This window comes from Pelophylax lessonae, assembly GCF_965119305.1.
Source record: "Pelophylax lessonae genome assembly, chromosome: 1".
Lineage (NCBI taxonomy): Eukaryota > Metazoa > Chordata > Amphibia > Anura > Ranidae > Pelophylax > Pelophylax lessonae.
Genome location: NC_138768.1, coordinates 587181328 through 587208253, shown reverse-complemented (window position 1 = coordinate 587208253; position 26926 = coordinate 587181328). Strand labels below are relative to the sequence as shown.

General features: G+C 44.1%; 1 protein-coding gene across 1 annotated transcript in view; it reads left to right on the top strand.

The window, feature by feature from the left end:
- The window catches only part of HPGDS (hematopoietic prostaglandin D synthase), a 138195-nt gene that overhangs the window by 11597 nt on the left and 99672 nt on the right, over window positions 1-26926 (top strand). The window contains exons 2-6 of the mRNA XM_082243432.1: window positions 4765-4906; window positions 10055-10147; window positions 10590-10690; window positions 13528-13617; window positions 22097-22258. Of these exons, the coding sequence (XP_082099558.1) occupies window positions 4774-4906; window positions 10055-10147; window positions 10590-10690; window positions 13528-13617; window positions 22097-22258 (579 nt within the window). The 5' untranslated portion in view covers window positions 4765-4773. The remainder of the gene's footprint in view (window positions 1-4764; window positions 4907-10054; window positions 10148-10589; window positions 10691-13527; window positions 13618-22096; window positions 22259-26926) is intronic.

The following is a 26926-nucleotide window of genomic DNA, read 5'->3' as shown; positions in this document are numbered from 1 at the left end:
ACGCTTCTGTGTACTGTGAATGCCTATCGCACCTCTAGCCATCATATACTACGTTCTTTGCTGTCAGTTCAAACCATGTGAGCTAATTTTTGGAGCCTATACGATGTGTTAATGCCTAATGTACCTTCAGCCACAGAATACTACGTACTTAGCTGTCAGGTAAACCCATATGGGCTAATGTTTGGGGCCTGGAATGGGCGACACTTACTTCTGTATCCTGTGAATGCCTAATGTACCTTCAGCCACAGAATACTACATTCTTAGCTGTCAGGTAAACCCATGTGGGCTAATTTTTGGGGCCTGGAATGGCCGACACTTCTTTATCCTGTGAATGCCAAATTTTTCAGACTGGAAATTAAAAACAATGGGTCTGTAAAGGTTCTGCCAAATTGTGGAATGGATGCAAACCCATTTTACAGATGTGTGAATGGACCCAATATGTATTAGACAATGTATTTACCGGCTGCTGTCAGTTCTGGCTGATTTATGAAAAAAATATATATATTTTTTGCTGTAAAAAAAAAAAAAAAACAAACAATTTAGGGCAACTTTTTCAATTGCAATACTTCTGTTATGACATTGTCCATGTGATGGTACTATTTGTGCACAGCTAATACGTCTTTTGTGGCTGCAGCTGCAAATATGACCTAAAGGTTTTTAAAGTTCGCCTCCCATTAAAGTCAATGGGGCCCGCCGTGAACTCGCGGTTCGTGGACTTTTGAGAAAATTTGCAGCTGACGTTCGCGAACCGCCCCGGCCGATGTTCATCCATCACTAATGGGCATTATGATGAATCAGGTCTGTGCACCAATATGACCGCAATACATTATTTTATGTAATGCCCATGTGTTAGGGGTTAGGCCTTAAAAAAAAAAAAAAAAGTTTTTAAATTCGGAAACTGTGATAGGTTTCCACTCAAATGGTCTGACAAAATTTGAATTTGGGTTGGCGGTGATGTACTGTTAGGCATAAAGGTTACACAATCAGATTATATAGATGAAAAACGGCTAAAAAAAAGTTAAGTGGTGTTGTTAAGTTTGCTGTTGCCCCCTGAACCCCGGGCTAGTCTGTGAATGGGGGGGGGGGGACAATGGTTACTGCTGAGTCTGGGAGCAGTCAATTTGGGTTTTCAACCACCTCTGAAAGGCTACTATGGGCTCTTTGGCCTCTGCTCGAATTTTTGGTGGTTGTGGTTGCATTACGCTATGAGTGCTATCCACCAGCTTGTACTGCACTGCTGGTGCTCACCACTTCACTATGAAATAATACTGCAGTGCTGATGGCTAAAAGGCCAGGATTAGAGATGGGCCAAACCATCCTGTTATCCTGTTTGGTTCGCAGCGGAACTCCCGAACAGGGGAAAAGGCCTGCCCTGAACCGCTAACTATATTGCAGTGTATGGGAGCTGAACATGAGAAATCAAAAATCCCCATTATGAAGGCTTATATGCAAGTAATTGCCCATAAAAGGGTGTGGGGGTCTGCGTACTGCCCTGGGGGACATGTATCAAATCACATTTAACTGCTTCTTGACCGCCCGCCGCAATTTTCCTGCGCAAACCGACGTAGGTATAAGTCGGTCGCGCGCCTGCAGCTAGGGGACTGTGATGCATGGGGCAGGTGGCTCCGATCCCCGCCTGACACCCGCGATCGCTCCCCGCTGAGAGAGAAGAGCGGTCAGTTGTTGTAAACACAGCTGACTGTTCTTCTCTCTGGAATGATCACAGAGTGCCTGTGATCCTTCTATGTAGGATCACAGGTCTCTGAGGTCATTTCAAAAGCCCAACCCCCATACAGTTAGAATCACTCCCCTAGGCTCACATTTAACCCCTTGATAACCCACAGTGTTAACCCCTACCCCACCAGTGTCGTCATTACAGTAACGGTGCATATTTTTAGCACTGAATACTGTAGTAATGTCACTGGTCCCCCCCCCCCCCCCCCCAAAAGTGTCAGAAATGTCAGTTAAGTGTCTGATCTGTCCGCCGCAATGTCGCAGTCCCGCAAAAAAACGCAGATCGCCGCCATTACTATAAGAAAAAAAAAACAATAAAATTTGCATAAATCTTTCACGTAGTTAGTAGACGCGATACCTTTTGCACAAACCAATCAAAATACGCCTATTGCACTATTTCTGGTTAAAAAAAAAAAGGGCATCAATTTTATTTGGGTACAGTGTCGCACAACCACGCAATTGTCCGTTAAAGTAACGCAGTGCAGAATCGCAGAAAATGGCCCGCTCATTAATGGGGCAAATCCTTCCGGTCCAGAAGTGGTTCAATTGACTCGCGGTTGTAATTGCTTGCACCTGGCTATTTAAAAAGGAAAAAAAAAAAACAGTGTGGGGTACCAACCCTCCCACCCCCATCCATACCAGGTCCTTTGGGTCTGGTATGGATTTTACGGGGAACCCCATGCCAACATTTTTAAAAAGGCATGGGGCCCCCCACCAAAATCTATTCCAGACCCTTATCCAAGCTTTCAACCTGGCAGGTCAGGAAAGGGGGGAAAGAGTAAGCGCCCCCTCCAAAACCATACCAGGCCACATGCCCTTAACATGGGAGGGTGGGTGCCAGTGGCGGCTGGTGCTCAAAATTTTTGGGGGGGGGGCGCAAACAGAAAAATGTAATAGGCATTGCTTTGCGGCAAAAAACGCTGTAACAAATTGCGTGACTTTGAGGTCACAAAAGTGTAAAAAGGGGCCTTCAGTAATTAAGGTATAGCGTGCGCCCCCTGCAGAGAGACCAGCGTGCCCCCTTCAATGCAGAGATCATCATGCCCCCTTTCAATGCAGAGATGCCAGCGTGCCCCCTTTCAATGCAGAGATGCCAGCGTGCCCCCTTTCAATGCAGAGATGCCAGCGTGCCCCCTTTTAATGCAGAGATGCCAACGTGCCCCCTTTTAATGCAGAGATGCCAGCGTGCCCCCTTTCAATGCAGAGATGCCAGCGTGCCCCCTTTCAATGCAGAGATGCCAGCGTGCCCCCTTTCAATGCAGAGATGCCAGTGGGCCCCCTTTCAATGCAGAGATACCAGCGTGCCCCTTTCAATGCAGAGATACCAGCGTGCCCCTTTCAATGCAGAGATACCAGCGTGCCCCCTTTCAATGCAGAGATACCAGCGTGCCCCCTTTCAATGCAGAGAGACCAGCGTGCCCCCTTTCAATGCACAGAGACCAGCGTGCCCCCTTTCAATGCACAGAGACCAGCGTGCACCCTTTCAATGCAGAGATCATCATCCCCCATCATCAGTGCCCCCCCCAACACAGACATCATCATCCCCATCATCAGTGTCTCCCCCCCCCCCCCACACACACACACACACACACCGAGATCATCATCCCCCATCATCATTGACATCATCATCACTGCCCCCCCTCCTCTTCCCTGATGTCACACTGTGCCCCCCCCCCCCGGAATGTGCACTCACCCCCATACACAGGTGAAGTCGGTGAACAGATCATTGCTCAGTGGGTCGCTATCCGGGCTGTACACTGCAGCCGCTGGGTGACTCCTTGCCAGGCAGATGTCCGGTCGGCAGCGGCGGCTCGCGGCTTCAGTTCCCCGGCGTGGCGGCATTTCCTGAGTCCTCACTCTGTCCTCCTGGCTCCCACCTCCTCCCCAGCCAATGGCATGGGGTTTGCCTTTCGGCCAATCGGGAAGCGCGTATCGGACCCGCTTCCTGATTGGCCAGGAGGAGGATCTGTATGACAATAGCGAATTTTCATTCGCTATTGTCACACAACTGCGCCCCGAGCCCACCCTTTTTTTTTAGCCTGTGAGAGCCTCTGGCTCTAATCACATGGCAAAAAAAAAAAAAAAAAGCCCCATTGAACTCCATGCGTCCGACGCCCCGCATGTAGATTAGGGGGCCGGACGCATGGATAGGGGGGGTGGCGCCCCTAAGCCCCCAACACACCAACCACCACTGGTGGGTGCTTATGGGGCAGGGGGGCTCTGGTCGGCATTTTATAAAGGAGCTGTGTCTCAGTGGGAGATCCTCGCTCTGCGTGATCCGGCTGGAAATCCTCCCTTTGATCCCTGCTGCACTGATGGGCACTGATAGGCTGCACTTATGATGGGCTGCATTGAGGAGCACTGATGAGGCGGCACTGATAAGCTGCTTCAGCCCGCTGTCTGCTGGAAATGGGTCACAGTAGTGCAGAATGAACTGCACTACTGTGATCCACAGGAGAACTACACCCAAACACGCTTTGGCTGTACTCCTCCTTTTAAGGCATTAGCATAAAAAAAAAAAAACTTTTGGTGACACTTATGCTTTAATGATCAGTACTAAAAACAAGTTTAAGGCCTCAAGCACACTGGAGGTTTGGCCATCTCTCCGAGACACCTTTCCTTCTGGCAGCAACGTTTTGGCAGAAAAAAAACGCTTGAGGCTTGTAACGCATTTAGACTCTCCAAGCGCTTGGGCGTTCATCTCATTGGCTAGAATAATCATTTTATTTATAATTCTTTAGACTCGCCTAGCGTTAACACGTGTTTAGATGCATTTACATGCGTTGTGTGTTTTTTCTGCAAAAATGCTTCTGCCCCTGGCATTGAGGTTCTTGGTCTTTGATCCCTGCCTCCTGACACCCATGTGTTCATGGACACATAGCCTAACATGCAGGGGCATTTAGAGGCAAAAAAAAAAACACAGAATGCCCCTAACAGCAGCGTTAAAAACGTCCAGTACATGAGGCTGAAAAAACGTTTCCAGCTAACCATGGGGAGTGATTTATTTAATAAATACTTCTTCTTTTTCAGGAATAAATCATGACAACCTACAAGCTTACCTATTTCAGCTTCAGAGGAAAGGCAGAGCTCATTCGCTACCTATTTGCCTATATGAACACAGAATATGAAGACTGCAGAATTGAAATGAAAGACTGGCCTGAACAGAAGTCTTGTAAGTGGCAACTAATTATATTGGTTTTCAACAGATTATTGTGCTGAGCTAGACCTTTGCAGTTAAAGTTTTTTTTTTTGCTCTTTTCAAAAGATAAAAAGAAAAGGTGGCATTAATAAGTATTTATAGGAGAATGTATGTAAGAAGCTAAAAAGGCCTCATGCACACTGCTGCTGTTAAACTCAAATTTTTGTGAGTTTCATTGTGGTTTTTTTTTTTTTTCCTTCCTTCGTTTTTCTTCCCCTAAACTCCCCTCTATGTTATCCAGTGTTACTTTTAGCTGCAAATTTCGATTCAGTTTTAGTTAGTCTTTTGACTAAAATTCCATTTTAGTTTTAGTCGTATTTTAGTCATCTAAATTTTTTATTTTAGTTGACTAAAATCTCCAGTACATTTTAGTCAACCACAAATCGAATAGGTTTAGGTTAATTGTAATGCAGTATTTAAACATTTCTCTAGAATTTCCAAATGAATTACATACTCCTGGAGTAAAAGTCTAAATAATATGTTCCTATTTATGACATTAAGGTTTGAACATGCAATATAGATACAGGTTTAGCCATTGATATATACCATCTTTATAAATAAAATCAAGTTTATAAAGAAACAAAATATTGCTACAGGCATCACCCCGGTACAACCACTTAAAGTCAGCTGACGTAGGTCTACGTGGCTGGTCGGTAAGTGGTTAAAATATAAGAAAAAACAAAAAACTGTAAATTCTATTGGCTGCATTGTCCTCACACATATTACCTAAATATATTACCAACATTAATAATTAAGAAAAAATATTTAAAAGAAGCCTTTTCCTAATTTTTCTCTTTCAGCAGCTTAGTAGATGCCCCCTTCTTATGCTTATGCAGTAGTGCAATACATGTTTAAACTTTAATGCGCTATTATCACAGGCTCTTGATGGAATTGTGTTGCCGAAATGGACAGCAGAGCAGTGTTAATTTTTTGTCAATTTACGATTTCGTTTTAGTCATAGTCTTTGACTAAAATGTAATTTTAATTTTAGTCGTATTTTAGTCTGACTAAAGTGCCATTTTAGTTTTAGTCGTATTTTAGCCATCTGAATTGTTTTAGTCATATTTTAGTCGACTAAAATAGCGTTAATTTTGATGATGAAAATATTTTCATTAACAAAATTAACACTGATGTTATCCTATGTGTCCATGGACACATTGACGTTTTTATCAGTTTATCAGCGGAGGAGTTTGTGACGGAACCGTTGCGCACCCAGCTTGGGTGCTTCGGTCAAATTAAAGCTTCCTCCAGTCTGGACCCAGGAACCAGGTATAAATCTGAATATTGCACCTAATAATCTAGATGACAGGAGCTTAGTTGATCTGGAATTGGAACTAACTTTATTGTAAAATCATACAGAATATATAGCACACCAGATCAGGTGAGTCTAGTCACATTATCAATGCAGGGGGGGGGGGGGGCAGCAGCGCTATCCCACGGTACATAGTCTACAATGTAACTCAGGCAGGCTTGATGGAAAACCTTGAAAAGTTTATTTATAAAAAATATATAGTGATGATTAAAACATAATAGAATGTGTTCCAAACCAGATCTGTGGCGTTGCTGGGGGTCACTGGATGACCGAGCCGCTGGGTGAGCCGGAACTGTGTAGATGATCACAACAGGGAACCAGGCAGGAGGGATAAGAATCTTATGTGCCAAAAGCAGACCGGACCAGCCGGTAGGGTGGCGTGGCTTCCTCCCACCCGATAGTGTGGCTGCTCACACCGAAGCAGTGTAGACGTGCTGCGGAGCCGCCACCCAGAGGTATCCACAGCGGAGGCTGCTACCCGGAAGTGACATCAGCAAACGTCAGGACCCAGCCTGGAACGCATCAGGGTTGCCGTGACGACATGTTTCGCACTGCTGTGCTTTGTCAGTCACGGGGGAAACAGCAACCTGAACATTTAAGGTGGAGGAGGGGGCGGGCACCCAGTGTCTCAATATCATCATTAACCCCTCAACATCCTCTCTTATGAAAATTATAAAAAAAAAAAAAAAAAAGGAACATAGATAAAAGCAATTGCTACTGCATAAACAGTTGGTAATGATAGTGGACATATGCATTCAGTACTGGTACAAACATGAAACTGCAAATATGAGAAGAAATAATGAAAAACGCATAAAAAAACGCATAATAAAAACGCATAATAAAAACAATAGATGCAAAAACAAATAAAAATAACTGGATGTAAGGATAATAATAATAATAATAATAATAATAATAAATGAAAAAATATATGTGTATATATACATAAAACAATATAAACTTTTCAAGGTTTTCCATCAAGCCTGCCTGAGTTACATTGTAGACTATGTACCGTGGGATAGCGCTGCTGCCCCTCCCCCATGCACTGACTTATGCTGAATCAGCATTAATTAGCAGCAGCACCACACGGTAATTTGACTTTATTCATTCCTGAGAGTGAGAGATATCACAGTTAGCGCTGGAAGTCCCTTTGTTAGTCACATTATCAAGTACAATGCAAACTGTAAAAAGGACTATAAATAACAAAGCTAAAGAAAAGCCAACATAAACATTTAAACAACTAGCCACCTAGGTGGCTCAGTGCCCACCAAGACTGTACGGCATCCAGCCCACAACCTTGGATACAAAGTTCATTACACATATCAAAGGCATAAACATCCCACAATGGTTCGGTAACAAGCTAAAGTGGTCACAATATTAATCACATGTCCAAAAGATGATCAGGCATACAGAAACAATAGGTGACTCAATTACAATGCGAATGTACACCTAGGAGGTACACAATGGGAGAGACACAAACTTGGGTAATCTGTCCACTAGACAAGTCATCAGAAGACAAACCATGTTCCAGCAGTCTAAAAAGGTAGAATTTGTTTATTTTTAGCGATTTCTTGAGGGATATTGTTGATAAATATCATTGTCTCAAGTGGAGGGCTTATCTAACTTAGTCTGCAGGAAGGTCACCATATTTCCTCTGACTATTAACCTGTACAAGATCAATATTCCACCTTTCCATTTACTCCAGAAGGAAAGCTTTATTGTCCTTATTCAGAGAACAAATCCAAGCCTCGGTCTCAGCGTTCCTCATCTTGTCCATCATTCGAGAATGATCTGCTCTCTCAAAAGCCAGGGCCCATAGTCAGTAGGCAAGAGGCCACCCCGCAGTCCCTTCCAAAACCCCTTTCTTGGTTGGCTATGTCACAGAGCTTATAGGCTGTTTTCAGGGCACCCTAAAATTGGGTTCAGGAGCAGGAATTCTGATCACAAAAAAAACGCTGAACGCTGGTAAACACTCATAAATGCTCATAATCTCTAGGCAAATTTAGCACTTCAGCGTTTGTTTATTTAATTGCCATATTTGTCTTCTTTGATTTTTGTATGTTTTATTCTAAAATTCAATTATGGCCAATTAAATAAACTCCCAAAACTCTGATAAACTCACCTAGACTGTCAGCGTATTGATCGTGGGCAGAATCGCCGCGATTCCGCCCGTGATCCGGAAATCATTGCAAATCGTGGGACGCCTGTGCGTTGCCCTGTGATTTGCAATAGCACCCCAAACGCTGGGCGATGTTGCCGCGATTTCCGCCTGCCGAATCGCGGCAACATCGCGCAAAAAAAAATTGCGGGCGCATTACGCCCAAAAAAGTACAAGAGCTTCTTTGGAGCGTAATGCCACCCGCAATTTTTTTTATTCTAATTTTTTATTCTTTTTCACTTTGGATAAGATAAAACCTTTGGATTTTTTTTCCTTTTGCCATCTGTGTGCCATAGGAGATATGTCCCATAGCCAAAACAGGAAGTATTAGGAAATCCTGGTTTGTCATCAGGGTCACAAGAGCTCTTTCCACTGCCCCTACACTCCTACCCTTTTTTACAGCCCCCCTCTCCTATCCTTCACCTCCCGCCCTCCTCCTATCCTTTAACGGCCACCCCCTCCTTTTTTTTTTTACCGCCCCCCCCCCTTTTTATCTTAAACTGCCCCCCCCCCTTTCTATCTTTTACCGCCTCCTTTTTTTTTTTACCCCTCTCCAACTTTCTTCTTTGTTCTTATTTACAAATGTTGTCTGTGTATATATCCATCACTTTTTTAGATAGGAATTATTACCTGGTGTGTATCTTGATGAATTTATCATTTTGTATTTTTTAGTGTAATTATTAATATAGTCATCATAATAGGTTATTCTATTTGATGTCACCTTTATATAGTTAGATATTTTTTACCATTTATTATAAACTACTATCATGTGTTACTATGCAGTCGTTCACTCGGATCAGATGATATTTTTATCATTTTTAAGGATTTTTTGTAATCATGCCCATTTTCCTTTTATTCTATTTTATATACTTTTTAGCTCATTGCCCGCTGTGCTATAGGTACACTTGTGCCGCGCTATAACAGTTACAAACGGAGATTGGATCACAGCTAAAAAAAAGCCAGCCAGTATTACCCTGTTGATTGGGCAACTAGCCATGGCCGGTGCTGATTGGCTGTTTTTTATGCTGTCCAGACAGTATACATTTTCTCCTTAAGAGGGGGGGTTTGCCTGAAGAAGGAGGCGGCGCCTCAGAAATGCGTTGCTGCCCTCCCCTGTCCCGATTTGGTCTCTTGCTAGCACTGTCAGAGTGGGTGTGAGAGCTGGAGACACTGCCAGTTATATACCTCCATACAGCGGGTCCGAGCTTATCCCTACAGCGGTCTTCTCATCCCTTGTGACGGCTGGCTGCTTGATTGGTGATCCACATCCACCCTGTATGCAGCTTGCAAGATACTTTCTATGTAAGTGTATCTGAATAAAATGTTATTTGTTTTTACTATCATACTGGCCCAGGCGCCTTCTTTCTGCTGTTTTAGCAATAAAAACTGGCAGGTGTTCTAATCCCTCTGTACTCTATCCAAAACTAAATTAAAAGGATTTGCGTTTAGTTACACTTTAAGCTTATGTGTTTCATTTAGGACCAGATTTAGGCACATAAAATCTGGAGCCTTAATTTCCAGCTATGCTGTGCTCCTGTTGTGCCACTTAGTTTTGTTTTTTTTTTTTTTTTTGCTCAATCACTATTACATAGTGTGCATGTTATTAATTCGTTTATTGCTTAACTGTGCTTTTTTTTTTTTTTTCTCCCAACAGCTTATCCATTTGGAAAACTCCCAGTTTTAGAAATTGATGGGAAAGTTTATCATCAGAGCCTTGCTATAGGCAGATACTTGGCCAAAAAAGCAGGTAAAATGGGCATATCAGTTAACAACACGAATATAAAAAAATATATTTATATATTATATACCCCATTAAAAAATGAATATAGTGGGTGTGTTTTGTACAGTATGTGAATATTTGTATAAAAAGGTATGGAGGTCACCATTGTTGACCCACCAATTTTAAAAGTACTAGTTCTCGGGCTGTCATTCTGGTCCAATGGCTTCAGAACTTTCAGAGCTCAAGAAATGTATTTAGATTAGAGCCTCTGACTTTAGTCTAACTGACTAGATATACGTACAATTTCTTGATTCGTTTCAGAGAGAATGGACTCTTTCAAATATATCAGAAAACATAGACTGGCTTCTAGTTTATGCAGATCTGAAGAAGTTGAACCTGATGTTCTGCACTGCACATATTTATAACTGTTGTCTTTTTTTTCTTTTTTTTTCTTCCTGTTTATACTCAGGTCTGACAGGGAAGACAGAGCTGGAAAACCTTCATCTTGATGCCATTTTAGACACCATTGATGACTTTGTGTCACAATTGCCCTGGTACACAGAAGACAAAGTAGGGTCTTTTTACTGTACTGTAATATAATTTCTCTTGCATTTATTGACAGACCCAGCTCCATATTCTTCACCACAGGGTTATGCTGCCCTCTACAGGAGTAGGACTAGGCAGACAACACAACAGCTTGGCTACGCCCTGTGGGCTGTCCTCAGCTAGCATAATCCCCATCTCTGCTTAGAGATACTCAGTTTTTTGCTTGCCTAGTTCAGGAGTAGGACCTAGTCTCCCTGCCGGGCCCTGGCATTTTTGTCTATCTTTTTGCCGTTTGTTTTTGGATCCCGGCTTCTTTTCTGTGGAGATCTTCTAGCAACTGCTGGGCTGAGCGATGAGCTGGACTATTGCAGTTCCAGTGGTCCCCTCAGCATGGCCAGCAAGTGCATGCAGACCGTAGCTCCATGCTCAGTGGGCGGCGACATAGCCCCACTGGACAGGGGCTGGTCCGCGAGTTAAATGTCTCACAAGGTCACATACGACCGAGTCTCGGTCTGAGTTGCAGCTCCCCCACTTCAGTGGTGAGTTGGTTTCTGTTTGTTACCCACACACTTCACTGGATCAGTAAGCAAGGTCCCCCTTCTCTCCTTCCCTGGATACGGTGTGGGGCGCGAGTACTCCCTGGGGTGGTTGGTCCCTCCGGGGTTCTCTCCCCTCCCCTCCTCTCCCTCCCTAGGGTGGCATTGAGCTGGCTCTGCTCATGGGGGGGAGGGTTGGTCCCCAGGCTGTGAGTGCCCCTGGCCTTGGTGCCTGTGGTGCGCTGTCCCCCTCGGTGGGCCTGCTATGGGGTGGGTGGCCATTGGGACAGCTGGTGGGCCTGGGGGGCAGGTGGCCCAATGTCCGCTGGTCAGAGTATCACACGGTCGGGCAGGCCAAAAACTTAGGCTGCGGCTTTGCGGCCTACTTGCTGGAATTTGTATGGGGCAGCCCCAGGTGCGGCGGCTTCAGCCGCCATTGTACCCCAGGACATCTGTGTTCCCTCCGCTCCCCTGGCTAGTCGCGGGTTTCCCCAGGATCGCGCTCTTGCAGCAGGGCGGTCTATCAGGCTGCGCGACCGAAAATTTAGGCCACGGTTTAGTGGCCTACTAGGCACCCCCTTCTGGTAGGATGGCTCTGGGTGGGGGGGGGGGCTTGGGGGTCCCAGGCAGGCTTTGCTCCCATGGTTCTGTGGTCCTTGTGGGGTCCTGTTGGTGGCCTCCCCTTTGTTGGCCTCAGTCATCTCCCCCTGTGGGGGCTTGAGTCACTGACCCCCTTTGCGGGGTATGGATGGCGTTGGCTCAATGACTGTGCCCTCCCCCCTCCTGTCTCCTCAGACCCTGCATCTGGTTCATTCGCTGCAGATGGGACCACCCTTCGGGGTCTGCGTTCACGTTTCCCTGACCTGTTAGACAGTAAGGATGATTTCTCCATGGCTGCTGCGCCGCGCAAAAAAGGTGCTGGTAGATGCACTGATTGGATCAGTGCTGGGGCAATTTATGTTGGAGGATGCAACTGAGCCTGCTGCGGACATATCTGTTCTGTTTGTCACCCACAGGCCGTGCAAAGTGGTTATGGGTTTATCTTATCAGGCTTATTTTGAGGGTCTACGATCAGATATGTAATAAATGTCCCCCATATCAAATATTACTTTTGTTTCCCTGCACTTGCATTCTATATTGTTCATTCAGGGAATTATAATCAGTGGTTGATAGGTACTGAACAGAGTTTCATGCATGCTAGTAATACCCATAAATGATAAAAAAAAAAACATAGATACTGCAAATGCCTCAGTGTAGGATGTTTTATATATTAGACCGCTATTGTATTCCTTCTTGTTTAAAATGAACATGTGCTTTGGCTATGCAGTGCAACAGACTTATTTTAATTCCCTCTTTCCTTTACCTCTCCACTGCACAGTTCATCTCTCAGGAGCAGAAAAAGCTGGCATGTGTAAGCTATGAGAAGCTCAAAGTATAGTGAACAAAGATTTATGATATCATCCCATGTGGCAGCGCTGGTTCACAAGCTTTGCTATATCCAAAGCTACCTGTTGTTTTTTTCTTTGCTTCCTGCAGCTGAACAGAGCAACAGGGGAGGAAAGCTAAGGTAGAACTTGATAGGGAGGTTGGATAAAAGCAAATCTGATGCTTTCCACTGCATAGGCAAAGCATTAATTTGGTAATCTGTTCAGCACATAAAAGCAAACATCTCCCAGCTCCATCTTTCTGAAGTTCTAGCTCTTACTGAAGTCAAATTTGCAAATCCCCAGTTTCGTTTAAAAGGCTGATTCCCATCATCTACTACAGAAGTGGTCTCCAAACTGTGGCCCTCTGGCTCGATGTGGCCCTTTGCTGGCCTCTATCTGGCCCTTGGGGGACTACTCCATCCACAACAAACACTAATGATGGGGCACCATTCCTCCCACTAACACCAGTGGTGGGGAACTATTCCTCCCACAGACACCAATGATGGGGTGCTATTTCTCCCAATGAAATCAGCAATAGGGCACATTCCTTCCACGGACACCAACAATGGGGCACTATTAGTCCCACTTAAACCAATGATGGGGCATTGTTTACTTCCACTGACGCTGAAGCATTTTATACTCCCACTGGCCACAGCCCAGCCCCCCCTAAAGTCTGAAGGACTGTAAACTGGCCTTTTGTTTAGAAAGTTTGGAGACCTTTCTGGTATTATCTAGGAAGTTTGCAACTTCCTAGATAATACCAGATGTACATACTTTTAAAACCCCTGGAAAATTATAAAGAAAGCTACAAAAGGCAGATTTTGAAAAAATATGTGATTTATTGTACAGATTTGTGACCTAAACGTGTAAATGTAATTAGTCTGATTTGTTTATTTAGATGAAGGAATATGTGGAAAAAAATGCTCCTGCAATCCTGTCTAATTTAGAGAAGGATTTGGGGAAAAAGAATTGGTTTGCAGGTGATTATGTAAGTATACTGTTGGACTATGGTTTTACAGGTTGGGATATATATATCCTCAGTACACATCCATGCACCCAAAAAAAATACCTGACCCATGTTTTCTCCCAATCTGACGCTATACATATTTTTTCTATTAAAAAGTATTGGGAGTTTCCCCAAAAAATACACAACATATGTAGGTGTCCAATATCGACATGCATTACAACATGCACACATAGGTGTAAGGCCCCTTTCACACTTGTGCGACCTTGACACGACTTGAAACCATGCCTGTGTTATCTATGGACCTCAAGTCGCATCAAAGTCAGACCAAAGCAGTGCAGGGACTACTTTGAGGTCGCTGCGACTTGAAGTCGCACAGATATGAACGGTACTTATTGGAAATCATTGGGTACAACTTGTCATGCGACTTCGCAGTCCTAAGTTGCAGGACAAGTCGCACAAGTGTGAAAGGGGTCTGAATCTTGCCTCAACTACAGAAAAAAATTGCACTAACTTCATAAATTATGCAGTACACATAGGTTGCCTGTGCAAATTATGCAGCATTATAGCTATAACATCTTTTTAACAAGGCCATGGCGGTCACGTGAGTTGGATAGTTACATATTTGCCACTGTTTTCACCTCAAAATTGCATAGACTGAGAAAGCGGCTCTATATTTCAGGGGAAGATTACTCAAAATCTTTTATTTTTATAAATTTGTTACAGCAAAGGTTGTTTTTTTTTTTTTTTCTGCTGAAAACACAGATTTTTGTTCCAATTTAAAATGTTATTTTGCTTCCAAAACTATCATGAGAAAATGAGTTTTAAGAATTGCTACTAAGAGCACGAACAAGCTTATATTTTTACATTTAATTTCGGTGACAGCGTGGTAATTGCTGTGTTGCTGAGCCTTCACTTATCAGGACAAGCAACTAAATTGTATCAACATAGTACTGCAGAGGTCTCCAGAGCAGAGAATTGTCACAAAGGGGGTTCATTCTTGCAGAACTAACATAACTTACAGATCCCCGAATAAAACCTCCCACGTATTACTCCTAGAGAAAACACTACTTTTTGCTTTAGTGCAATAAAAAGTTACATCCTTGAAACAGAAGAAGATATAATTATGTGGAGGCCTTAGGCAAAAGATATAATCTGTACAAAGAATGGTTTGTTTTAACCCATGCCACCAAAGGAACGATAGATAAGTAACAAATCTTCTAAATCCATGTCGGATACATTTATTGAAATGCCTGAACTACAGGAGAAGAAAATGCTTACTAATAGTTGAGTGAATAATGTCTTATTGTATAGTTTGATAAAAAGTGGTTTTAATTTTTTTAGTACGTTTTTTAAATATGAAAAATGTATATGATAATGTTACGTTTATTTAGTAGATTAAGCTCAGATTAAATCACAGAACTGAAATGGTGAGCACAGCAACTTTCCCACTTCTTTTCCTCCTGTATGACTGCCTGCTGCCAGGCCATGCTCCACTTTTAAACTTAGCTGGCCGGGCCATTTTTGCAATTTTTCTATTGCTTTTTTATTTTTCCCTTAAGACCCCGTTCACACTGGGGCAATCCGACTTGCCGGGGCGACCTCACAGGTCGCGGTGCGCAGCTCGCACCGCGACCTCGGAGCGGCCCGCACGGACTTCATAACATTGACTTGTGTCGCTCCTATTAGAACGGGTCCACAGCTTCTCTATGGCAGGCGACCTACAGCAACCTGTCAGGTGACCAGGTCACCTGACAGGTCGCCCCAGTGTGAACGGGGTCTCAAGCTTTTAGGGTTTGTTAAAGACCCCCCCAACCATATACAGTCAGGTCCATAAATATTGGGACATAGACACAATTCTAATCTTTTTGGCTCTATGCACCACCACAATGGATTTTAAATGAAACAAACAAGATGTGCTTTAACTGCAGACTTTCAGCTTTAATTTGAGGGTATTTACATCCAAATCAGGTAAACGGTGTAGGAATAACAACAGTTTGTATATGTTCCTCCCACTTTTTAACCACTTGCCGACCAGTCACATTGACTGTACTGCGGCAAAGTGTCTCGTTCCCGTCCAGCGACGTAGACCTATGTCGCTGGACTCCTCCCCTTGTTGGCGGCGCGCATGCCCCGCCGGACGCTCGCTCCCGCTGTATTCAGTTACAGCGGGAGTCGGGCCAGGGGAGGAGTGGCGGTGATCACCGCCGCTCTTCCCCTATCGTCGGGGAATCGAGTGTGGAGATCCGCCCGCTTGTGTAAACACAAGCAGGCGGATCTCCTAAGTGACAGACAGGGTCAGATTGCAGGGTTCAGCATACCTGCGATCTGTCCCTGTGTCACTCAGTCACCTCTCCCCACACACGTCAGTAAGCACCAGGCATACATTAACCCCTTGATCACCAATAAAAATTAACGCCTTCCCTGCCAGTGTCATTTTTACAGTAACAGTGCATATGTATAGCACTGATTGCTGTAGTAATGTCACTGGTACCCCCAAAAGTGTCAATGTCAGTCAAGGGTCCGATCTGTCCGCCGCAATGTCGCAAACCCGCAAAAAAAATTGCAGATCGCCGCCATTACTTGTTAAAAAAAAGAACCCCAAAAATGACAGAAATCTTTCCCTTAGTTAGTAAACACAATAACTTTTGCGCAAACCAATCAAAATACGCTTATTGCGATTTATTTTTTTTATTTTTTTTTTTTTTACTATGTAGCAGAAAACAAATTGGCCTAAAATTATAAAAAATTTAGATTTTTACATTTTTTGGGGGGGGAATTTCATATAAAAAATGTGAAAAATATTGTTATTTTTTCAAAATTGTCGCTCTTTTTGTTTATAGGGCAAAAAGGAAAAATTGCAGAGGTGATCAAATACCACCAAAAGAAAGCTCTGTTTGTGGGAAAAAAAGGGCGTAAATTTCGTTTGGGCACGGCGCTGCATGACCGCGCAATTGTCAGTTAAAGTCACACAGTGCCGAATCGCAAAAAGTGGCCTGGACGTAAGACAGCAAAATCCTCCGGTGGTAAAGTTGTTAAGGGACTAAAAGTAATGGGACAGATTAACAATCATAAATCAAACTTTCACTTTTTAATACTTGGTTGCAAATCCTTTGCAGTCAATTACAGCCTGAAGTCTGGAAGGCATAGACATCACCAGACGCTGAGTTTTATCCCTGGTGATGCTCTGCCAGGCCTCTACTGAACTGTCTTCAGTTCCTGCTTGTTCTTGGGGCATTTTCCATTCAGTTTTGTCTTCAGCAAGTGAAATGCATGCTCAATCGGATTCAGGTCAGGTGATTGACTTGGCCATTGCATAACATTCCACTTCTTTCTCTTTGGTTGTTTTCGCAGTATGCTTTGGGTCATTGTCCATCTGCACTGTGAAGCGCCGTCCAATGAGTTCTGATGCATTTGGCTGAATATGAGCAGATAATATTGCCTGAAACACTTCAGAATTCATCCTGCTGCTTTTGTCAGCAGTCACATCATCAATAAATACAAGAGAACCAGTTCCATTGGCAGCCATACATGCCCACGCCATGATACTACCACCACCATGCTTCACTGATGAGGTGGTATGCTTTGGATCATGAGCAGTTCCTTTCCTTCTCCATACTCTTCTCTTCCCATCACTCTGGTACAAGTTGATCTTGGTCTCATCTGTCCATAGGATGTTGTTCCAGGACTGTGAAGGCTTTTTTAGATGTTTTTTGTCAAACTCTAATCTGGCCTTCCTGATTTTGAGGCTCACCAATGGTTTACATCTTGTGGTGAACCCTCTGTATTCACTCTGGTGAAGTCTTCTCTTGATTGTTGACTTTGACACACATACACCTACCTCCTGGAGAGTGTTCTTGATCTGGCCAACTGTTGTGAAGGGTGTTTTCTTCACCAGGGAAAGAATTCTTCTGTCATCCACCACCGTTGTTTTCCGTGGTCTTCCGGGTCTTTTGGTGTTCCTGAGCTCACCAGTGCGTTATTTCTTTTTAAGGATGTTCCAAACAGTTGGTTTGGCCACACCTAATGTAAATAACCACATTTCTCTAAAAATCTGGTTTTTCATTGTTCCCTTACAGCTTTCAGAGATTGTTAAAGACCCCCCCCCCCCAAACCATATATTTTCTGAAAGCATAGGATCAGAAGAATAAAAGGAAGGTGCTACTGATTTTTAAGGCCCCACGATATTATGTTTACTAAATCAATATTTTTGCTAAAAATACACCAAAAATCTGTTATAGCAGATACAAACACAGCAAATTTTACAAAATTCCTGCTAAATTTCTACTTAATCTGTGTTGAGTTAATAAATAACAAATATTTGTAAACTTTAAATTGCACTTTTTTGCAAAATGGTGAAAACTGAACGTGCACAAAAATGTAAATAACCAAAAATTTGGAGGTTTTCATTTTTCAGCTTTCAGAGTTTTTAAAATACCCCCCGCCCAACCTATACATTTCTGAAAGCAAAGGCCCATTAGAATAAATAGAACAGAGATCTCCAAACTACGGCCCTCCAGCTGTTGCGGAAGTACACATCCCATGAGGCATTTTAAAACACTGACAATCACAGACATGACAAGGCATGATGGGAATTGTAGTTCCTGAACAACTGGAGGGCCATAGTTTGGAGACCCCTGAAATAGAAGGTGCTACTGATTGTTAAGGCCCCACGATATTTGCGCAAATGTTTGCCAAAACAATATTTTTGCTAAAAATGCACTAAAAATCATTATTAGCATATACAAACACCGCAAATTTTACAAAATCCCTGCTAAGTTCCTTCTAAATATAAAAGCTAAACCTGTATTGAGTTAATAAATAACAAATATTTGTTCATTTTAAATTGCGCCTTTTTGAGAAATAGTGAAAATTGGATGTACACAAACATTTCTCTAATAATCTGGAGGTTTTCCTTTTTTACTTACAGCTTTCAGAATTTATAAGACGCCCGCCAAACCATATATTTTCTGAAAGCACATGGCCAGTAGGATTAAAAAAAGGATGCTACTGATTTTCAACCAGTTAATGACCGCCCGCCGCAGATGTACTGCGGCAGGACGCCTCTCCCAGGCAAATCGACGTACAAGTACGGCGCTCGCTCTCGGGAGGCTAGGGGGCGAGCGTGTGCCACCGCCATGCTCCCGCCCCCGCTCGTCAGCGGGAAACCCGATGCAGCAGGCAGGCGGCTCTGATTGCCGCCTGACACCCGCAATCATTCCCCGCTGAGAGAGAGAACAACGGTCAGCTGATGTAAACACAGCTGACCGTTCTCCTCCCTGAAATTATCATAGAGCACATGTGATCCTTCTATATAGGATCACATGTCTCTATGGTCATTTCAGAAGCCACGCCCCCCCCCCCCCACAGTTAGAATCACCCCCCTAGGCTCACATTTAACCCTTTGATCACCCATAATGTTAACCCCTTCCCTGCCAATGTCATTATTACAGTAAAAGTGCATATTTTTAGCACTGATTACTGTAGTAATGTCACTGGTCCCCACAAAAGTGTCAAAATGTCAGTCAGGGGTCCGATCTGTCCGCTGCAATGTCGCAGTCCCACAGAAAATCGCAGATTACCGCCATTACTAGTGAAAAAAAATTACATCTTTCCCGTAGTTGGTAAACGCGATAACTTTTGCGCAAACCAATCAAAATACGCTTATTGCGATATTTTTGGTAAAAAAAAAAAAATGTAGCAGAGAACAAATTGGCCTAAAATGTTACATTTTGGTTTTCAATTTTTTTTTTTTTTTTTTGAGAATGTCATATAGCAGAATGTGAAAAATATTTTTCAAAATTGTCGCTCTTTTTTTGTATATAGTGTACATAATTAAAATCGCACAGGTGATCAAATATCACCAAAAGAAAGCTCTATTTGTGGGGAAAAAAAGGACATCAATTTTATTTGGGTAACGCAGTGCTGAATTGCAAAATAGGGCCTGGTCAGGAAGGGGGCAAATCCTTCCAGTACCAACCAATATTTTTGCAAAAAATACACTAAAATCATTAATGGTGGATTCATACATGGCAAAATCTACAAAATTCCTACTAAATATAAAAGTTAAAACTGTACTGAGTTGTTAAATAAATATTTGAACAAATATTTGTACATTTTAAATTGCACCTTTTTTGTGAAATGGTGGAAACTGAATGTACGCAAAACTGTAAATAAAAACAAAAAAATTCCAGAGGTTACCAATTTTCACTTACAGCTTTCTGAATTTGAAAAGTCCCCTCAGGCAAGGTTTACACTGGTGCGATGCGGGAAACCCTGCAAATCCAGTGTGGGTTCCTGCATTGCACCTGATTCGCTGGCAGTTCACACTGCCCTCTGCGAACTGCTGAAGGTGTAAATACAAAGTTAATGACACCCCCAGATCGGTTTGCAGATCGCAGTGCAAACTGTGATTTCAGACAGGAATTGAATCGCATGTGAACACCCATGTGATCCAATTCTGGTGCGGACAAAAAAAAGGGTCCTGCACAATCTTGGTCCGAATGCAATGCAAATTCAGCCATACAGTATGGCTGAATTTGCATCGCACAGACCTTGCATGTGATCTGCACAGCAATGCGGTGCGAATCACATGCAATGTCTGGCATCGCACCAGTGTGAACCGGCCCTCAAACCAGACATTTTCTAAAAGCACATGACTTGTACTACATTCCAAATGACATCAATGGGACTGCCAGCACAGAGATGCATTGAACACCTGTGTATCCCTGTAAAGGTTTCCTGTGTATGCCCGGTGTGAACAAGGCCCCTTTCACACAAGCAGGCCGATTGGTTCTGTCTGTCTGTTTTTCAAGCGATCCCTCGCTGAGCAGGCGGATCGCTTGACATAGTCCATGCCATGTTTTTTTTATTTATTAATTTATTAATTTTTTTACAATTTAATATTTTTTTTGGGGGGAGGCGGGGGTTTTTGGTGAGATATCTGACCCCCATATCTCTTTTTCTTTTTTTTTTTTTGAGACCGAGAAAGGGACTTAAAGTAACTTTTTTTGCACCACTTTACATGAATGAATAAGGAATCTGTAGAGACTCCTTATCCATTCATAATTTGACAGTCTGACATAGTAAACTCTCAGGTTACTATGTTTAGCTGAGCTGTCAGTGGACACAGGAGCCTCGGTACACTGCACTACAGGGAGAGTGCTGGTAAACACATTTACTAAGCCCCTCCCATACCCTAGTACCCCCCACCCCCAGCTCAGTATGACAGCTGGCCGGACACAGTGCCGGTCAGCAGCTGCAGGCAGTGGGAGGGATGCTGCCGGGGGGATGGATGGGGGGTGCAGGGACTGGTATGGGAGGGGGACATTCTGTGATTTCTCCCCCCCCCCCCAAGCCCCAGCACCACCTGAAGCCGGCAGGAGGAGGGATGCCGGCTTCTAAAGGTAGCTGCAGGGGGATCAGTGGCATGTGGGGGGGGGGGGGGGGATCAGTGCTCGGGGGAGGGGGATGAAGGGGATAGGAAAGGAGAGTGGTGAGAGAATACTGTTATGTGGGTGGTGATGGTGGAGAAGTAGCTGGTTTAACTGGGTACAAGTTTTACAAGAAAGTTTAAATTTGTATTGGAATTTTGTCAGCTTCAGCAGTGGTGAGGGAGTTAAAAATTAATAGCAGGCATTTTACAAAGCCTGCTTTGCAATGCCGTACTTAGTTAAAGTGAAATAATAATTAGATATATGTGGTATAGGAAGCTTATCCAGCTGAACCTGATCTGCTGACATTAAAGGTATTAATCTTCCATAGTCTGAAACTGTAAAATTGTACAGAAAATTCCCAAAGCAGGTCATTGGCCAGTACTGTTTGCAATGTTCCCTGTTAGTGGATTCTAAAAACCTTACTATTTGGAGAATTGTCCCAGTTGTTATGTTATTTGAATCGGGTATGGGTTTTAAAAACGGTCAGAAACTGGACTCACAGCTATCATTTTTTTTCTGGTTGACACTGCAGTTGTTTTATTCTCAACATATTCATGTCTGTTTTACACCAGGATTTTTCAGGTTCTGAATATTTGTGTATCTCCGTTATGACCTTTATCATGTTGAAGGAGCACCTTTCTGCTTTACCGACTGCACTATAATGAATTCAGTTTTGCCTTCTAACATCTGCTTATTCATTATCCATGGAAAAGTTTAATGGACAAATTGAAGCATTCTATAGTAATAGGTTGAGGTCCATGCTTGCAGAACCATTTACCTCATAGTAATCCATGACAAACCATTCTCACGGCAATGCTGTGGATATGACTATAATTGTTTATGCTTGCCTAAAGTAACTGTTTAAAATACCACTATAATTAAGCCCCAGTGAGTGGGACAAAACATGTGAGTGGGCCTGGCCCAAAGAGCGGCATTGACTGAGGCTGTCACATGTACACATCCATACTAGGAGTGGCTTAGGCGAGTGGTGGTTTCAAGCTAAAATTTTTAACGTATTTCTACTCCTTATAATTAGCTAAAAATAATCTAGATCTGTTTCTCTACAGGTAACATGGGCTGACTTTTTCTGGGATGTCTGCAGTGATAGTATTGAATTTTATGCACCTGGCTTTGCAAAAAATTACCCAAGGCTGATGGCTCTTAAAGGAAAAGTAAAAGAAATCCCAGCAATTGCAGAATGGATAAAGAGACGCCCACAGGCACCTCAATAAAATATGCTTGTTACAAATAAGACCCTTTTATAAAATTCGTAGACACAGAATTCACAGAAATCGTATATTTAATTACTGAATGTGTTTGATCAAGCTTGTTATTTTCATGTCAATCAACATCCAGCAGATGATTATTAATGCATTACACATTCTTAAAGGAAATGCATAGTGGTTTTGTCACATTTTTTTTTTTTATTATGGATTAAAGATACAGTAGTAAAAAGTGTTGTATGTGCTTATATTTAAAGCAGTTCTAAATGCTAGGTGGTTTTTAACCCTAATACATTGATAGCGTTTAAGTAGTTGTAACCCTCTGAACCAATGAAAAATTAATAAAAGCATGCCCATCCATAGTATGTGCTAGCCTCAATCCAAAGCACATACTGTAATTTATGTCTGCTATTTCTAAAACTCTATGCCACAGAATCCAGGGGGGGCCTGCCCCCCCCCCCTCCCCAGCAAACAGCAGGTGATTGACAGTCCCAGCTCTGCATGGTTTTCCTATGAGACTGTGTGTAGAGGGGGGGTTTTTGAAATATCAGCTGAAGAACTGGGGAGCAAGGCACCCTATCCCATAAATAGAAGAATACATGTAGAATGGTAAATGGGGACTTTTAAGGTGCCAAACAAAGATAATATACTACATATTTTAAAATGAGTAACAATTTTTATTGAATACATTAAAATATCATCATAGTATTAATTTAAAAAAGTGAAGATCTTATGCGATTCAAGTATACCGTACAGCGATAGTTGCTCAACACATTTCGCCAGGAAATGCCTTCTTCAGGAGACTTTCTACTTTACTGTACAATATGTTCACTGTAGATAAAAAGTGTACATTTAGAGAGAGTATGCCCTGATAATTCCAATTAATACATAAACAAATTATATTACATTGAAATTACAATGAATCACCTGAGAAACTGCTCTTACCCTGGAGCCACTGCCAGGTAAGTGTCAGTGTTGCCAACCCCCCCGGAGGGAAATTTACTGGCAGAACGTCCAAAATTTACGGACGGCACCAATTTTTTACTGACATTGCAAAAATGCACATAAACAGGCTGTTTTCAGTGCTAAACTGTGCAAATATCAATACTTAAACTATAAACATGTAGATAGAGCTATTAGCAATGTGTTTAGGTTAAACAAAAGTCAAAAAACATATTTCTCCATTTACATGAAGATCAGATTAATATAACCCAGCCAGCACAGCGTTCCCCCATATATCAGTGTGCAGGATTCCCCCTTACAGTGTAACTCTGACAAAAAGAGGAATGCTGCAGATCTTGATTTAAGGGGGAACTCTGATTTAAGCGGGTGCTCTGGTGACCAGAAACCACCTTATATCAGAGTCCACTGCATTCCCCTTTACATCAGAGTTCCCTTTTACATCAGGGTCCGCAGAGTTCCCCCTTCGCACTGTAAGGGGAGAATCCTGCAGACTCTGATGTAAAGGGGAACGCCAGGAACTCTGATGTGGGGGGCAATCTGGTGACCAGAGACCACCTTCCACAGAGTGAATACATTAAGATATGGGGGGGGGTTACTAATATAGAGGGATCGTTATATCAGTGCCCCCTAGCCCTTACATCAGTGACCCCCCCCCCATCAGACTGGTCTGGCGGCACTGTCACTGACCTCCTCTCAGGTGCACTGTGCAGTGCTCAGTCAGACGGCTCTGGTCTCCACTCTGCAGGCCCCACACATCTGACTTCTCCCATGACCCCCATCCCGGCGGCGCTCTCATTCTGGACTCCTCTCCAGAGTCCAGACTCCCCTGCAGACATGATAAAAGACAAGAGATGGTCAGACTGCGGACATGGTACAAGAGATGGTCAGAGACTGCGGACATGGTACAAGAGATGGTCAGAGACTGCGGACATGGTACAAGAGATGGTCAGAGACTGCGGACATGGTACAAGAGATGGTCAGAGACTGCGGACATGGTACAAGAGATGGTCAGAGACTGCGGACATGATACAAGAGATGGTCAGAGACTGTGGACATGGTACAGGAGGTGGTCAGAGACTGCGGACATGGTACAGGAGGTGGTCAGAGACTGCGGACATGGTACAGGAGGTGGTCAGAGACTGCAGACATGGTACAGGAGGTGGTCAGAGACTGCAGACATGGTACAGGAGGTGGTCAGAGACTGCAGACATGGTACAGGAGGTGGTCAGAGGTGGCATGTGGGGCCTGGGGGGACTGGGAGCAAGGAGAGGCCATGGATGGAATCCTGGATGGATGGATTCTTCAGCAGCCCTGCCCTAGGCTCAGGCCAGGGGGTGACCGGGGTCAGAGATGGCAGGTGGGGCCTAGGGGGGGACTGGGAGCGAGGAGAGGCCATGGATGGAAATTGAATCCTGTTTCCTGGATGGATGGATCCTTCAGCAGCCCTGCCCTGGGCTCAGGCCAGGGCCAGGGCTGAGGGGGTCAGAGGTGGCAGCAGGTGGTGGGGCCTGGGGGGGGGACTGGGAGCGAGGTCGAGGAGAGTCCATGGATGGATGGAATCCTCAATTCCTCATGGATGGATCCTGCTTCAGCACTCAGCAGCCACCCTGGCCCTGCCCAGGGCTCAATCCAGGGCTGGGGGTCAGAGTCAGAGAGGTTGCAGGTGGGGCCTGAGGCTGGGGGGGACTGGGTCTGGCTAGGAAGCACATTTTTTATTGTGTTTATATCTCATATTGCTGCAATCTCACCCATGCATGGTTTCCAGCCCAATTTAGGTTCAAAACATGTGCTTACAGATTGGGTTGTCACATACTGTATACATGACCAAATCTGTATCACTCAGACATTTAGTAACAAAACTCTACTTTCAAAACAGGAGCAATAGGTCCTATAATGACCACCACTGGATTTATTGTCCAATATGTTCAATACTCAACAGATATTGATTTAGAGGAATACTCCAGTCTTTTGTCACAGGCAAATGTATACGCTTATTTTGTGGTCTAATTTTTACATACTGTATATCTGGGTTATTTTTGGGAACTGGGAGCAAGCAAGGAGAGGAGACTAGTAGGAGCCTAGCCCTAGGAGGAGTACTACTCACGGTCTCTGGAGGAGTGAAGAAGATCTCACTGGAGAGAGTGGAGTGGATGGCCGATGGTGGTGGTGTCTGTGCCAGGCCAGCCCAGGCAGAGATGGATGGATCCTTGGCTTGTCCTCGTCGTGGTGGGGGAAAGCCGGGGTGGTGGGACTGGGACTGGAGCTCAGCTGGCTGGTGGCGCTGCTGCAGACAGTCCTGGTCTGGTCGGGTCTCAGTCTCTCTACAGTGCACACTGCACACACGGTCCCCGGTCCGGCAACAGGCTCCTATAGGCTCAGGGAGGTAGCAGCCGCGGCGGCAGTGGCGGGAAGATTCAAGATTCTGGGCGGGCCCGCTGGGCCATGGGCAGGGCAGAGGGCCCACGCAGGCGGAGCCGGAGGCGGTCACGTCAGGCGGGGAGGACTCGGAGTCGGAGCAGGAGATGAGTTCACTTCAGAAGTGTCCGGAGATGACCGAAGCGCACGCCGCGCATGCGCAATCACATTGTTTTGCCGCAGCCATCATTTTAACGGGCACTTTTCTCCTGCTACGGGCATTTATGGGCAGGAGAAAAGTGCCCTGATTTTACGGGCTGTCCGTGAATATACGGACGGTTGGCAACACTGGTAAGTGTGCATCTGCCAGAGGGCCAAAGTGTCGCCACAAAAACCTGTCCCTTTAGCAGAAAAACACCTCCAAAACATAATGTTTCCACCTCCTGGCTTGATGGTAGCCAGCATTTCTCCTCCTCCAAACACGGCGAGTTGAGTTGATGCCAAAAAGCTTGATTTTGGTCTCATCTGACCACAGCATTTTCACCCAGTTCTCCTCCTGCTAATGAACAGATGTTCATTAGCAAGCTTCATATGGGCCTGTACATGTGCTTTCTTGAGCAGGGGGACCCCGCTGGCGCTGAAAGATTGCAGTCCTTAACGGCATAGTGTGTTACCAATTGTTTTCATGCTGACTATGGTCCCAGTTGCCTTGAGATCATTGACAAGATTCTCACGTGTAGTTTTCGGCTGATTCCTCACTGTTCCCATGATCAATGAAATGCTACGAGGTGAGGCCTTGCATGGAGCCGAAGACCGAGGGAGATTGACAGTTTTTCTGTGTTTCTTCCATTTGCGAATAGTCGCACCAACTGTTGTCATCCTCTCACCAAACTGCTTCACGATGGTTTTGTAGCCCAGTGGTCCTCAACTCCGGTCCTCAGGGCCCACTAACAGGCCAGATTTTAAGTATTACCTTGGGGAGATGCAGACTAGAGTACTGCAATCACTGAGCAGAAAATTATATCACCTGGGATGTATTTCAGTTATCTTGCAAATCTGGCCTGTTAGTGGGCCCTGTAGGCCAGAGTTGAGGACCACTGTTGTAGCCCATTCCAGCCTTGTGTAGGTCTACAATCTTGTCCCTGACATCTTTGGACAGCTCTTTGGTCTTGGCCATGGTGGAGATATTAGAATCTTATCAATTGCATCTGTGGATAGATGTCTTTTATACAGGTAACAAACTGAGATTAGGAGCACTCCCTTTAACAGAGTGCTCCTAATCTCAGCTCATTACTTGTATAGAAGACACCTGGGAGCCAGAAATCTTGCTGATTGATAGGGGATCGAATACATATT